This window comes from Mustelus asterias, chromosome 6 (assembly GCF_964213995.1).
Source record: "Mustelus asterias chromosome 6, sMusAst1.hap1.1, whole genome shotgun sequence".
NCBI lineage: Eukaryota > Metazoa > Chordata > Chondrichthyes > Carcharhiniformes > Triakidae > Mustelus > Mustelus asterias.
In genome coordinates, this window is record NC_135806.1 from 140,420,332 (window position 1) to 140,436,483 (window position 16,152).

The 16,152-nt window shown below is 46.2% G+C and overlaps 2 protein-coding genes across 2 annotated transcripts in view; one reads left to right on the forward strand and one right to left on the reverse strand.

The window, feature by feature from the left end:
- tmem8b (transmembrane protein 8B) overlaps window positions 1-4,589 on the reverse strand; it is a 171,320-nt gene extending 166,731 nt beyond the window's left edge. Inside the window, exon 1 of the mRNA XM_078215294.1 lies at window positions 4,477-4,589. Coding sequence (XP_078071420.1) covers window positions 4,477-4,564 — 88 coding nt within the window. The 5' untranslated portion in view covers window positions 4,565-4,589. The remainder of the gene's footprint in view (window positions 1-4,476) is intronic.
- Window positions 1-16,152, forward strand: part of LOC144495190 (uncharacterized) — a 984,403-nt gene that overhangs the window by 588,031 nt on the left and 380,220 nt on the right. The gene's annotated exons all lie outside the window — the stretch shown is intronic.

Consider the following 16,152-nt stretch of genomic DNA (forward strand, 5'->3'; position numbering starts at 1 on the left):
ACATAGTGAGAGGGAACACATGGTTCTCGGGCTGGGGGGTTTCATTAATATGGATAGATTGGAGAAACTCCCCAGAGAAGAGAGATTTGAGGAGAGATTTGATAGAGGTGGTCAAAATGGTGACAGGTCCAGCCAGCGTGAATGGGGAATAACTCTTTCCATTGGTCGAACCCAGGACACAGATTGAAGGTAGGAAGGACAACACGAGGGAAATCTTTTTCATGCAGCAAGTGTTTGGGAGACACTGAGAGTGAGGAAGAGGCAGCTTCTACTCCAACTTTGAAAAAGGAATTGGACCATTATCTGAACAAAAAGGATTTGTGTGGCAAGGGGGACTATAGAGTTAAGTGGAATTAACAATATTTCCCTTGCAGACAGCTGGCACAAACACAATGCGCCAAATGGCCTCCTTCTGCACTGTAACCATTTTATGATCCTACTCCATAAGGCGGAGTGAGAGTGGCACGGTGGCACAGTGGTTAGCACTGCTGCTTCACAGTGTCACCAACCCAGGCTCAATGCCAGCCTCGGGTCACTGCCTGTGTGGAGTTTGCACATTCTCCCCGTGACTGCGTGGGTTCCCTCCGGGTGCTCCGGTTTCCTACCACAGTCCAAAGATGTGCGGGTTAGGTGGATTGGCCATGGAAAATGTGCGGGGTTACGGGGAGGAGAGCCGGGTAAGATACTGTTTTGGTGAAGCAGTGCAGACTCGATGGGCTGAATGGCCTCCATCTGCACTGTAGAGATTCTATGGTCAGGAAACATGATCAAAGTAGAGAGAAGTGGGAGGTTTCGGGGGAGAATTTCAGAGCTTCAGGCCTAGGCATCATGGCCTGTGATGGAAGTAAATTGGGAGTGGGGTTTGGAGGAGTGCAGGGTTGTGGTCTGATGGAGTTTACAGAGGTGGTGAGGGTGGGATTGCGGAGGGGGGTGGCAGGTGGGGGGTGGGGGGGGGGGGTGTTGCTGCAATGCCTTGGAGGAATAAGAAAACAGGAAGCATTTTTAAAAAAACTTTCACTTCTACCAGTGCCACGTTTAACTATTTTTGGTTTCTCAGGGTTGGCCCAATGAAATAAAGAGAAAGCGAAAAGGATTATTAAATCACCAGTAAAACAGAGGGAATTGTGCGAAGCTAACTGAGAGGACATTCTCCCTGCTCAGAGATAAACCAGTTCCATCCTTCTGGCACCTATGATAACACAGCAGTGTACAGTTATCCAGGACTTTTCTCATCCTTGCCTTAGACACCTGACTTGACACTGTTTACATTAACAACATTGTCCCAAACAGGAGACAGGGCACAGCTAAAATAATCACACCACAAATGAAAATAGAAAGAAGAGTACTCAGAGAGAGGAAGAGAAACCAGCAGATAAAAGAATAGAAAGAGAGAGAGAGAGAAAGAGAGAGAGACAGAGAGACTGGCAGATAGAGTAGAGAAACAGAGAGTGAAAGAGAGAGAAAGAAACTGGCGACACAGCAGAAAAACAGAGAGAGAGAGAAAGAGAGAGAGAGACTGGCAGGTAGAGCAGGGAAAGAGAGAGAATAAGAGAGATACAGAGACTCACGGACACAGCACAGGAACTGAACAAGAGAAAAATGGGCAAAATAAAACCAATAGACAGGTAGACAGAAATATTGAATCAGCAACGACAGGAGAGAATTGTCAAATAGAATAGACTAATTTTTCAGAATTGGAGAAATCATTAGGAACAAGAAACTTGTCCCTTTTTGAAATCAAAAGCAAAGATAGTGAGAGATGGGTAAATAAACTGAGAATAAATCATTTATGTGAACAGAATGATATAAATTGTATGTATTGTTCACGGTGTCGATGCTGGAGGATAAGAAAAATAGAGAAAATGAGTGAGGAGAATGTGCACTGGAGAGAGGGAGTTCGAAGGAAGACATTGATTCAAACACTGAGACAGACCAGCTTGAGATGTCAGCAAAAAACAAAGAGAGGGATCAGAGGAAATGTCCACATTGTAAAAACACACAGGAGGAGGAACATAACAGACACGGTTAGGCAGAGAGAGAGAGAATATCAGGAGCAAAGTGTTATCTGACAGGCGACTATACAGACAGAGAGAGAAGGAACTGGCTGGAAATTGAGAAGATGATTGGCAATGTAAAGAATGGCAGGCAGAGATCAAATATACAAAGGCTGGCATGGAAATTCTATTCCTGCCTCAGCGGCATCACTACAGGAGTGTATATACCTGTACACTTCAAGGGCAGTGTGACAAAGGCTGAGGAACATCATAAGGAGAAGCTATTAAATCCTTTGCTGATTTATTTGCTGAATATTGATGGGGATAAAGAAAGAGGGAGAACTGCACACCTCATGAAACCAGTCGCATGTTGGGAGGCGAACAATTCTGGCTCTGGGATCTCTGATTATTCCTCATACACAATCCAACATGTTCCTCCTCAATAACCGTACCTTCTCTACAAACATGCAACACACAGCAGGGAAGGCAGGCTGTGAAAGATGGAGGGAAACAAACAATAGACACTGACAGAGAAAGAACACCTGGGTAGATGGAAACAGGGATGGAGATAGAGAGCAGGCAGTCATAGACAAGTGAGAAAATCATCCGATTGAAATCAAATGCAAAGAACAAAATAGGAAAGAGAGAGATAGAAATAGTGATAAGGACAGCAACAGAGAGAATTAGGAACAGAGGTTTGGAGGCAGATGGAGACAAAGGTACAGAAATAGACAGATAGCGAGGGATTGATGCAGACAGAGAGATACTGGAACAGAGATAAAAGATAGAGTGAGAGATGGAGACAAAGCGACTGTAGAAGAGAAAAATGTAGATGGAGACTGAAATAGAAGCAAAAAGAGAGAACCTGAAATTCTATAGACTGTACAAGAAAAGAGCAAAACACACCAAGATAAATTAATGTAACCAAACAAGGAGGAGATGAAATGAGACAGAGAGGAGAGGCAGGCAGAGGGAGAGAAAAAGAGACTGATACGAAGATATTGAAGATGAGCGAGTCAGATAATTAGTGAAGTGGGAACAGAAAATGAAGTGAATGAATGAACAGAGGTTGTTCGCCCGAGACCAAATTCTATTGTAAAATGTGCCAAATATATCCTCAGAATGCTGGGTTTGGGGGTATTTTCAGCACATATTCACAGGATTGATGCATTGTCAGGCAATGAGGAGCGATTCTCCAGGGATATCAACAACACCAGTTAAAGCTCATAAATTCAAGCAATTAAATATCCTTGTAAATATAACTGGTATGATTGTGACTTGACTCACAGTGACTCACAGTGACACTGGCTGTTAAGGTTACATCCCATGTACAACCTGAACAATAATCATAAAGAGAAAACACCAACACAGTAAAGTTACAGGCCAGATTAAACATCAACCCTACTCATTCTCAAACTCAAGCGATTACAAAACTAAAGTGAGGGGATGAACCGGGATCCTGACATTGGAGAGGAAGAGTGTGGGAGAGGAGCGAAAGTGTGTGGGAGAGGAGTGGGGGAATGTGGGAGAGAGGACCGAAACTGTGTGGGGAGGAGAGAGAGAGAGAGAGAGAGTGTGGGAGAGAGGAAAAGAAAGTGTGTGGGAAGGAGGGAGGAAATGTGGGAATGAGGAGAAGAAAGTGTGAGAGAGAAGAGAAAGAGAATATGGAAGAGGAGAGAGTGCGAAGAAGAGAGAATGTGGGAGAGAAGGGAAAGAGTGGGAGAAAGGAGAGAGAGAATGTGGGAGGATGGGGAGTATGGAGAGGAGAGAATGAGTGCTGGAAAGGAGAGAAAGTGTGAGGGGAGGAGAGAGAGAATGTGGCAGAGGAGAGAAAGCGTGTGAGGAGGAGAGTGAGAATGTGGGAGAGAGGAAAGGAAGTGTGGAAGAGAGGAAAGAGATAGAATGTGGGAGAGGAGAGGCAGTGCGGAGGGGAGAGAGAGAATGTGGGAGAACAGAGAAAGTGTGTGAGGAGGAGAGAGAGAATGTGGGAGAGAGAAAGAAAGTGTGGGAGAGAGGAAAGAGAGAATGTGGGGAGGAGAGAAAGTGTGGAGAGGAGAGAGAGAATGTGGGGGAGAAGGGGGATAATGAATTTGAGAAAGAACAGAGAGAGGAGAGAGTGTGTGGGGGAAGTGGTGGATAGAGAGTGGGAGAGAGTGAGTGCGGGAAAGGAGACAGGGAGTGTGAGAGGGGATGGATGGAGTGTGGGAGAGGAGGGTGGGATGGATTGAGAGGGGAGAGGGTGGATGATGGACAAAGGGATGGATGGGGGTTAAAGAACATTGAGCAGAGGGAGTGCTGACACAAACACACAGTGCACAGTGAATAAAGTATTTGTGGGTGCAGCTGGAATAAATCCTAAGCTTGACATTCCTGAGCAGAGGCGGGCAGGGTGAGAGGGAGGGAGGGAGCTGGCGAGTTACAGCACCAGGGGCAGCGGACAGCTCCCTAGCTGCGGGAGGCGGACAGAGTGGCTGCTACTCACCGCTCAGAGGGTGCAGGCAGCAGGCGAGGAGAAGCAGCATCGGCCGCGGGGGGAGCGGCCAGCAGCAGGCTGGGCTCCCGGGAGACATCTCTCAGCGGCGGCGGCGGAGCCCGGGCACCGGGACAACAAACAGCAACTAGACAGAAGAGTAGAGCAGGGGCTGCCTGCTGGCCAGCTCCTCCTGCTATTCCTCTCCCATTCCCCCTCTGCTGCCACTCTCCACAATGATAGCCTCAACATGCCAGGCTCCCCCACAAGGCTGCTCTATATAAGGGAGGGCTGTCTGTCTGCACACACACACATTGGTGCACAGCACACGCCAGTCAGGGGCAAGGGCGGGAGCTTGGCTGGGTGAACACGTCCTTCCAGCAGGTTAGAAATTCACTGCCGTCTCACATCGTGTCCGCCTCTGAGGAAGCAGGTTGTGGGTTCAAATCCCACTCCGGAGACCTGAGCCTGCAATCTGGGCGACAGTTCCAGTGTAATTCTGAGGGACGGCTGCCCTGCCAGAGACACCTACAACAGTGAATACATCTCTAAAGTAGAGTGCAAAGTGCTTGGGGGGAGTCCAAACCTCTTTTTTACTTTGATTTATTATTGTCACATGTATTAGTATACAGTGAAAAGTATTGTTTCTTGCGTGCTATACAGACAAAACATACTGTTCATGGAGAAGGAAAGGAGAGAGTGCAGAATGCAGTGTTACAGTCATAGCTAGGGTGTAGAGAAAGATCAACTTAATGCGAGGTAAGTCCATTCAAAAGTCTGACAGCAGCAGGGAAGAAGCTGTTCTTGAGTCGGTTGGTACGTGACCTCAGACTTTTGTATCTTTTTCCCCATGGAAGAAGGTGGAAGAGAGAATGTCCGGGGTGCGTGGGGTCCTTAATTATGCTGGCTGCTTTTCCGAGGCAGCGGGAAGTGTAGACAGAGTCAATGGATGGGAGGCTGGTTTGCGTGATGGATTGGGCTACATTCATGGTCCTTTGTAGTTTCTTGTGGTCTTGGGCAGAGCAGGAGCCATACCAAGCTGTGATACAACCAGAAAGAATGCTTTCTATGATGCATCTGTAAAAGTTGGTGAGAGTCATAGCGGATATGCCAAATTTCCTTAGCCTATGCCCTCTAGTTTTGGATTTATTATTGTCACATGTATTGGTATATAGTGTATTAGTATCCAGTGAAAAGTATTGTTTCTTGCACGCTATACAGACAAAACATAACGTTCATAGAGAAGGAAAGGAGAGAGTGCAGAATGTAGTGTTACAGTCATAGCTAGGGTGTAGAGAATGATCAACTTAATGTGAGGTAAGTTCATTCAAAAGTCTGACAGCAGCAGGGAAGAAGCTGTTCTTGAGTTGGTTGGTACGTGACCTCAGACTTTTGTATCTTTTTCCCAATGGAAGAAGGTGGAAGAGAGAATGTCTGGGGTGCGTGGGGTCCTTAATTATGCTGGCTGCTTTTCTGAGGCAGCGGGAAGTGTAGACAGAGTCAATGGATGTTCTTCAATATGAAAGAGGATTATTAATCCATTTTAGAGCAGTACCCTGCAGCTGTTCAGGGTTGCCATCCCTGTTCGGTGTGTGAAAATGTAAGGGGTGATAAATTGTTAAATGGATGTTCACTCTTGTTTCAAGCCCCACCCCACCTGGGCAACTTCCTCCAGCCCCACAACCCTCCGGGATACTCACCTAATTCAGGCCTCGTCAGCATCCCCAGTTTTCATTGCCCTGCCATTGGCCGCAACACTTACAGCTGTCTCAGAGCTCATCTCAAGAATACCCTCCTTAAAGCTCTCTGACTCACTACTTTATTCTTCTCCTTTAAGCTGCTCCTTAAAGCTTTGACCAACTTTTAACCCATCAGCTCTAATAGCACCTTATGTGACACTGTTTCAATTCTTTTGTTTTGTAACATTCCTGCAAAATGCCTTGTGATGTTTTATACCATTAAAGGTGCTATATAAACACAGGATGTTTCTATTGATGTTGTAAAGCAACAGCACGGTGGCACAGTGGTTAGCACTGTTGCCTCACAGCCACAGAGACCCGGGTTCAATCCCAGCCTTGGGCAACTGTCTGTGTGGAGTCTACATGTTCTCCCCATGTCTGCGTGGGTTTCCCTCCAGGTGCTTTGGTCTCCCCTCACAGTCCAAAGATGTGCAGGTTAGGTGGATTGGCCATGCTAAATTGACCCTTAGTGTCCAAAGATGTGTAGATTGGAGGGGATTAGCAGGGTAAATGTGCAGGATTACAGAGATGGGGCAGGGCGTTGGGCCTGGGTAAAATGCTCTTTCAGTAAATTGATGCAGACTCGATGGGCTGAATGGCCTCCTTCTGCACTGTAGGGAATCTATGGTTTGGATCAGTGTTAAAGAATAGCAATAATTTGCCCTTACACAGAATCTTCAGAACATCCCAAATCACCTTGCACCCAATGAAGTGCTTTGAAGCACTCTGAAATTTGATATCCTTGCACCTATCCTGATGCGTACAAGATGAAAAACTTCAACAGCATGTCTCTTTTTCAGAAATACTGAAGTAATAAGAAGTGTTGTCACTGTTGCAATGTAGAAAATGCAGCACGCAATTTGTGTAAAACAAAATCCCACCAAGAGCTCGGAGATAAATGACCAGATCATCTATTTCAATGATGTTTGTTGGGGGATAAATATTGACCAGTAGAGCCGGGAGACCTCCCCTGCTCTGCTCTGAATGGTGCCATGAGATCCTTTATGACTCATCTGAATGACAGCATTACTGAGAGTGCAGCACTTCCCTCAATACTGCACTGAAGTAACTAGCTTAAATTGTGTTATTAAATCTCCAGAATGAAGAGCAAATTGTCAGTGTTTGACTCAGAGACTGCCACTGAGCCAAGTCTAATAGTTATTGGGTTCTTCAGTGGATCAGTTCTCTGAACATTAATCTGAAATTTCAATCTTTTTTTTTATTCATTCATGCGTGCATTGCTGGATGGCTGACAATCGGCAATGGTTTCACGGTCATCAGTAGATTCTTAATGCCAGATTTTTAAAAAATTGAATTAAAATATTCACCATCTGCTTTGGCGGGATTCGAACCCTGGTCCGCAGAGCATTAACTGAGTTTCTGGATTGATAGTCCAGCGATAATACCACTAGGTCATCACCTCGTGAATATAGCCCAATCCATCACGCAAACCAGCCTCCCATCCATTAACTCTGTCTACATTTCCCACGGCCTCAGCAAAGCAGCCAGCATAATTAAGGACCCCACGCACCCCGGACATTCTCTCTTCCACCTTCTTATGATGGGAAAAAGATACAAAAGTCTGAGGTCACATAATAACCGACTCAAGAACAGCTTCTTCCCTGCTGCTGTCAGACTTTTGAATGGACCTACCTTGCATTAAGTTGATCTTTCTCTACACCCTAGCTATGACTGTAACACTACATTCTGCACTCTCTCCTTTCCTTCTCTATGAATGGTATGCTTTGTCTGTATAGTGCGCAAGAAACAATACTTTTCACTGTATGTTAATACATGTGACAATAATAAGTCAAATCAAATCAAATCCAATCCCTATAAAGGAGACTGGGATGATAGTAATGTAAAGGGTAGAGGTGACAGGAGTTCCTAGGGTGTGTGCAGGACAATTTTCAGCAGTAGTATTGTCCAGTGCAGCATGAAAGGAGCACTGCGAGACATGATTAATGTGCAAGTTGGGGTGAGAGCAGGATGGGGCTTGAGTTTCAACATGATGTTGGGATTGTGGTCGGTGCAGACTCGATGGGCCGAATGGCCTCCTTCTGCACTGTAGGGTTTCTATGGTTTCTATGGTTACATGATCATGAAGACAAAGTTCACATAAGAGGCCAGTGTCCCCGTGTGAGCATCGTCTTCAGAGGAAGCTGGAGAGAAGGGGATGGGGGTAACAGAAATATCTCTGAAAGCTTTCTGTCTATTTGTGTACAGGGATGAGGAACATCATGTTGAAACGAGCCAAAGAGTTGACCAATACCCTGTCTAATCCCACACATCCCACGGGGGCGGCACGGTAGCACAGTGGTTAGCACTGCTGCTTCACAGCTCCAGGGTCCCGGGTTCGATTCCCGGCTCGGGTCACTGTCTGTGTGGAGTTTGCACATTCTCCTCGTGTCTGCGTGGGTTTCCTCCGGGTGCTCCGGTTTCCTCCCACGGTCCAAAGATGTGCGGGTTAGGTTGATTGGCCAGGTTAAAAATTGCCCCTTAGAGTCCTGAGATGCGTAGGTTAGCGGGATTAGCGGGTAAAATATGTGGGGGTAGGGCCTGGGTGGGATTGTGGTCGGTGCAGACTCGATGGGCCGAATGGCCTCCTTCTGCACTGTAGGGTTTCTATGGTTTCTATGGTTACATGATCATGAAGACAAAGTTCACATAAGAGGCCAGTGTCCCCGTGTGAGCATCGTCTTCAGAGGAAGCTGGAGAGAAGGGGATGGGGGTAACAGAAATATCTCTGAAAGCTTTCTGTCTATTTGTGTACAGGGATGAGGAACATCATGTTGAAACGAGCCATTATTTCACACTCAAATGATTCTTGTTTGAGAATACGGGGCTTTATTTAGCTCTGCTGTACCTTTAAATGACAAAGTCCTGTCAAACATTGAGTCACAAGGATGTCTCTAAAGGAAAACACCAAATTTGCACATTGTGTTTGCCCGGAGGGCAATGTTCTTGGTGACACAGCTGTTTCCAGTCTGTGCTCAGGCTGAGGCCTCAGCTTTGGAACATTCTCAGTGAATTGGATTCTGGGAAAAACATTCCCCAGCTGGGGAATCGAGAACATGAGGTCATAATCTCGGGATAAAGGTGAGGAAAAACCTCTTCACTGAAAAGATTGTGAAACTTTGGAGTTCTCTGTTTCTTCAGAAGAAACTCTTCAAAATGCAGCTAATGAAAATACAACAAAACTTACTCCAACTTATAAACCAAAGAAAGGGTTTAATAAAGAAACATCAATACTCCAAACTTAGGGCCTCGCCCTGGGCCACTCCAAGCTCCCCACAATTCTACATAGTTCCTTACTTATAGTGAATCAGCTGGCCAGCTGACTATTGTATCACTCTGTTAATGGTTCCATGGTTTGATGGGTCAGCTGACCGTTACATCTTGTTCCCATTGGTCACATTACATCCAATACAAAGTTGTCACTGTTTATATTCTAACATTCTCTACCTCAGAGGGGTCCGCATGCTCAGTTGTCAAGGCAGATGTCAATAGAATTTTGGATAGTAATGGAATGATGGGAAATGGAGCTAGTGCGGAAAGATGGAGGTGAGGTAGGTTGACCATGATCTTGCTTCATGGACAATATCAAGTCTCAAGGCCTACTCCAATCCCTTTTCTATGTTCTTATATCAGGGTTTGCTGTAATTGTTAAAATATATATATTTTCATTCATTTATAGGATGTGGGTGTCACTGGCTAGGCCTGCATTTATTACCCATCCCTAGTTGCCCTTGAGAAGGTGGTGGTGAGCTGCCGTCTTGAATCGCTGCAGTCCATGTGGTGTAGATACAACCACAGTGCTGTTAGGCAGGATGTTCCAGGATTTTGACCCAGCAACAGTGAAGGAACGGCCGATATATTTCCAAGTCAGGATGGTGGGTGATTTGGAGGGGAACCTCCAGGTGGTGGTGTTCCCGGGTACCTGCTGCCCTTGTCCTTCTCAATGGTGGTGGTCGTGGGTTTGGAAGGTGCTGTCTAAGGAACCTTGCTGAGTTCCTGCAGTGCATCTTGTAGATGGTAAACATGGCTGCCACTGTTCATTGGTGATGGAGGGAGTGAATGTTTGTGGAAGGGGTGCCAATCAAGTAGGCTACTTTGTCCTGGATGATGTTGAGCTTCTTAAGTGTTGTTGGAGTTGCACTCCAACTTGTTGGAGTCTAGGCAAGTGGAGAGTATTCCATTACACTCACGAATTGTGCCTAATAGATGATGGACAGGCTTTGGGGAGTCAGGAGGTGAGTTACTCACCACAGGATTCCTAGCCTTTGACCTGCTCTGGTAGCCACTGTATTTATATGGCTCGTCCAATTCAGCTTCTGGTCAATGCTGTAACCCTCAGGATATTGATAGTGAAGGAGTCAGGGATGGTAATGCCATTGAATGTCAAGGGGTGAAGTTTAAATTCTCTCTTGTTGGAGATGGTCATTGCCTGGCATTTGTGTGGCATGAATGTTACTTGTTGCTTATCAGCACAAGCCTGGATATTGTCCAGGTCTTGCTGCATTTGAACATGGGCTGCTTCAGTATCTGAGGAGTCACGAATGGAGCTGAACATTGTGCAATCATCGGTGAACATCCCCACTTCTGACCTTATGACTGAGGGAAGGTCATTGATGAAGCAGCTGAAGATTGTTGGGCCGAGGACACTAGCCTGAGGGACTCCTGCAGAGATGTCCTGGAGCTGAGATGACTGACCCTCCACAACCATCTTCTTATGTACCAGGTATGACTCCAACCAGCGGGGAGTTTGCCCCCTGATACCCATTGATTCTTGTTTTCCTAGGGCTCCTTGATGCCACACTCAGTCGAATGCAGTCTTGATGTCAAGGGCTGTCACTCTCACCTCACCTCTGGAATTCAGCTCTTTTGTCCATGTTTGAACCAAGGCAGTAATGAGGTCAGGAGCTGAGTGATCCTGGCGAAACCCAAACTGGGCGTCACTGAGCAGGTTATTGCTGAGCAGGTGCTGCTTGACTGCACTGTTGATGACCCCTTCCATCACTTTACTGATGATCGAGAGTAGACTGATTGGGCGGTAATTGGCCGGGTTGGATTTGTCCTGTTTTTTGTGTGCAGGACATACCTGGGCAATTTTCCACATTGTTAGGTAGATGCCAGTGTTGTAACTGTACTGGAAGAGCTTGACTAAGGATGTGGCTAGCTCTTGAGCACAAGTCTTCAGTACTATTGCCAGAATGTTATCAGGGCCCATTGCCTTTGCAGTATCCAGTACTTTCAGCTGTTTCTTGATATCACGTGGAGTGAATCGAATTGGCTGGAGACTGGCATCTGAGATGCTGGGGACCTCAGGAGGAGACCGAGATGGATCATCCACTTGGCATTTCTGGCTGAAGATTGCTGCGAATACTTCAGCCTTATCTTTAGCACTGATGTGCTGGGCTCCTCCATCATTGAGGATGGTTTTGATTTGATTTATTATTGTCACATGTATTAGTATAGAGTGAAAAGTATTGTTTCTTGAATGCTATACAGACAAAGCATACCATTCATAGAGAAGGAAAGGAGAGGGTGCAGAATGTAGTGTTACAGTCATAGCTCGGGTGTAGAGAAAGATCAACTTAGTGCAAGGTAAGTCCATTCAAAAGTCTGATGGCAGCAGGGAAGAAGCTGTTCTTGAGGATGGGGATATTTGTAGAGCCTCCTCCTCCAGTGAGTTGTTTAATTGTCCACCACCATTCTCGACTGGATGTAGCAGGACTACGGAGCTTAGATCTGATCCGTTGGTTGTGAGATTACTTAGCTCTGTTTATCACTTGCTGCTTCTGCTGTTTGACATGCAAGTCGTCCTGTTTGGTAGCTTCACCAGGTTGACACCTCATTTTTAGGTCTGCCTGGTGCTGCTCCTGGCATGCCCTCCTCCATTGAATCAGGGTTGATCCCCAGCTTGATGGTATTGGTTGAGTAGGGGTTGTGCCGGGCCATGAGGTTGCAGATTGTGCTGGAGTACAGTTCCACTGCTGTCGATGGCCCACAGCGCCTCATGGATGCCCAGTCTTGAGTTTGTTTTTTGTTCATTCGTGGGTCATGGGAACCACTGGCTGGTCAGCATTTATTGCCCATCCCTAGTTGCCCTTGAGAAGGTGATGGTGAGCTGCCTTCTTGAACTGCTGCAGTCCCTGAGAAGTAGATACACACACAGTGCTGTTAGGGAGGGAGTTCCAGGATTTTGACCCAGCGACAGTGAAGGAACGGCGATATATTTCCAAGTCAGGATGGTGAGTGGCTTGGAGGGGAACTTGAAGGTGGTGCTGTTCCCATGTATCTGCATCCATTGTCGTTCTAGATGGAAGTGGTCATGGGTTTGGAAGGTGCTGCCTGAAAGTCTTTGGTGAATTGCTGCAGTGTATCTTGTAGATAGTACACACTGCTGTTACTGAGCGTCGGTGGTGGAGGGAGTGGATGAGGTGCCAATTAAGCGGGCTGCTTTGTCCTGGATGGTGTCAAGCTTCTTGAGTGTTGTTGGAGCTGCACCCATCCAGGCAAGTGGGGATATTCCATCACACTCCTGACTTGTGCCTTGTCGATGGTGGATAGGCTTTGGGGAGTCAGGAGGTGAGTTACTCGCTGCAGTATTCCCAGCCTCTGACCTGCTCTTGTAGCCACTGTGATTATGTGGTGAGTCCAGTTGAGTTTCTGGTCAACGGTAACCCCAAGGATGTTGACAGTGGTGGTTGTGAGGTGGTTGTGAGATTACTTAGCTCTGTCTATCACTTGCTGCTTATGCTGTTTGGATGCAAGTCCTCCTGTTTGGTAACTTCACCAGGTTGACACCTCATTTTTAGGTATGCCTAAATTGAATGTCAAGGGGTGGTGGTTAGAGTGTCTCTTATTGGTGTTGGTCATTGCCTGGCATTTGTGTGGTGTGAATGTTATTTGCCACTTGTCAGCCCAAGCCTGAATATTGTCCAGATCTTGTTGCATTTGAGCCTGGACTGCTTCAGTATCTGAGGAGTTGCGAATGATGCTGAACATTGTGCAATCATCGGCGAACATCCCCACTTCTGATCTTATGACTGAGGGAAGGTCATTGATGAAGCAGCTGAAGATTGTAGGGCCTCGGACACTCCCTGAGGAACTCCTGCAGAGATGTCCTGGAGCTGAGATGACTGACCCTCCACAACCACACCCATCTTCCTATGTACCAGGTATGATTCCAACCAGCGGAGAATTTGCCCCCCTGATATCCATTGATTCCAGTATCACTAGGGCAAAACTTTTTGCTAAGTCAGTTTGAAGTCTGTCCCATTTAGCACGGTGATTGTGCCACACAACACGATGGAGGGTAACCTCAATGTGAAGACGGGACTGAAAGGTCCGTAGAGATACAAATACACAGGAAATCAACCTTTGTGGCAATGGAATGAGAATGTCATAGAGTCATAGAGGTTTACAGCATGGAAACAGGCCCTTCGGCCCAACTTGTCCATGCCGTCCTTTTTTTTTTAACCCCTAAGCCAGTCCCAATTGCCCACATTTGGCCCATATCCCTCTATACCCATCGTACCCATGTAACTGTCTAAACGCTTTTTAAAAGACAAAATTGTACCCACCTCTACTACTACCTCTGGCAATTTGTTCCAGACACTCACCACCCTCTGTGTGAAAAAATTCCCCCTCTGGACATTTTTGTATCTCTTCTCTCTCACCTTAAGCTCATGCCTTCTAGTTTTAGGCTTACCTACCTTTGGGAAAATATATTGACTATCTAGAAGATCTGTGCCCCTCATTATTTTATAGACCTCTGAGTCACCCCTCAGCCTCCTACGCTCCAGAGAAAAAAGTCCCAGTCTATTCAGCCTCTCCTTATAACTCAATCCATCAAGTCCCGGTAGCATCCTAGTAAATCTTTTCTGCACTCTTTCTAGTTTAATAATATCCTTTCTATAATAGGGTGACCAGAACTGTACACAGTATTCCAAGTGTGGCCTTACCAATGTCTTGTACAACTTCAACAAGATGTCCCAACTCCTGTATTCAATGTTCTGACCGATGAAACCAAGCATGCCGAATGCCTTCTTCACCACTCTGTCCACCTGTGACTCCACTTTCAAGGAGCTATGAACATGTACCCCTCGATCTCTTTGTTCTGTAACTCTCCCCAACACCCTACCATAAACTGAGTAAGTCCTGCCCTGGTTCAATCTACCAAAATGCATCACCTCGCATGATGGGTGATGGGGGGCAAGCAGGAAGTGGAGTTAAGGCCACAGTCACATCGACCATGATTTTGTTGAATGGTGAAGCAGCTCCATGGGCTGAATGGCTCCTCTGTTTTATGATCCTCTGGCCATGGGAGAGAGAAAGAGTGATTGCATCCATTAGAAGCTAGACTTTGACACCTCATCCATCACAAGGGCCTGTACCTTCACCCTGAGAAAGCTCTCAGTAGGGCGTTGGAGAGATTGAGAAGCTGAGCTAATTGGGAATGAAGGTACCTTCATCATATCAGCATAAGTTTGAGTTTAAAGCTTTGTATCCTCGCTAGACTTCATTTCCTCGAATCAGACACCTCAAATTTGTAAATACTTCACCTTATTTGGAGGATGAAACTTTGAACAAGTGAACCTTTGCTGATGTAAGCGTTGTCTTCTCATTATTGAATGAACTTACCTAAAGCTAGCTAATTACTATCACCCCCTAATAATCCCCATGCCCCTTAATTGTAGAATCCCTACAGTGCGGTAGGAGGCCATTTGGCCCATCGAGCCTACACCAACAACAATCGCACCCAGGTCCTATCCCCATAACTCCACGTATTTACCCTGCTAATCCTCCTGACACTAAGGGTTAATTTAGCATGGTCAATCAACCTAACCTACACATCTTTAGAGTGTGGGAGGAAACCAGAGCACCTGGAGGAAACCAACGCAGACATGGGGAGAATGTCCAAACTCCATCCACACAGGCAGTGACCCGAGGCCGGAATTGAACTCGGGTCCCTGGCGCTGTGGGGCAGCAGTGCTAACCATTGTGCCACCATGTTGCCCAAAGCTAATTAATGCCTATAGCTCCAATTATCGCCATGCCTCCTAAAGCTATCTAACTCAGACAGTCCACTAATTACCTGCAGTAATTGTTGCTGCTACTGAATTGATTCTGTTCCTGTCTGTTAAACATTGTGCTGTATCAGTCACGATATTCTCTGACTTGATGTTGGCAGGAATGAAACAATGTTGTTCCGTTCCCAACAGATACCCCACACCTCCGCCCTCAGTTCTATTTTTCCCTCTCACCTGCTTAGTTTTCAATTCTGCTTCCTATCAACTAGCAACACTGCTTACCTCTGCCTCTGTAATATTGTCTAACTCTGTCCTCCCTACAATTGAAAGTCTAATTCATGTCCACTCCCACCCCATTCTGCAGTGGTCCTTCCAGCTTTCGGAAAAAAGGCCCCAATCTCTGGCATTTTATAAAAATTTCAAACTCTTTGGGGGTCTAGATTACAAACGTCACCAGAATCCTTCCTACTGCAGCCCATATAGAGCCTCACAGAGGCTGGTCTAGCACCAATCACTCAACATAACTGTGAGGTGGAGATGCCGGCGTTAGACTAGAGTGGGCACATTAAGAAGTCTCACAACACCAAGTTAAAGTCCAACCGGTTTATTTGGAATCACAAGCTTTCCAACCACTGATGGCTGAGGTGTCAAAGTCTAGCTTCTAATAGATGCAATCACTCTTTCTCTCTCCCATGGCCAGAGGATCATAAAACAGAGGAGCCATTCAAGTAGGGATGAAGGAGCAGTGCTCCAAAAGCTCGTGATTCCAAATAACCTGTTGGACTTTAACCTGGCATTGTGAGACTTCTTTCTGTCGACATATCTGGCCACCAATGTTATAGCAAGTGTGACAGGAGCCCAAGGCAGAGGAATTCCCAATTAACATAGTTACTAACAAATGAGTTAGGAGG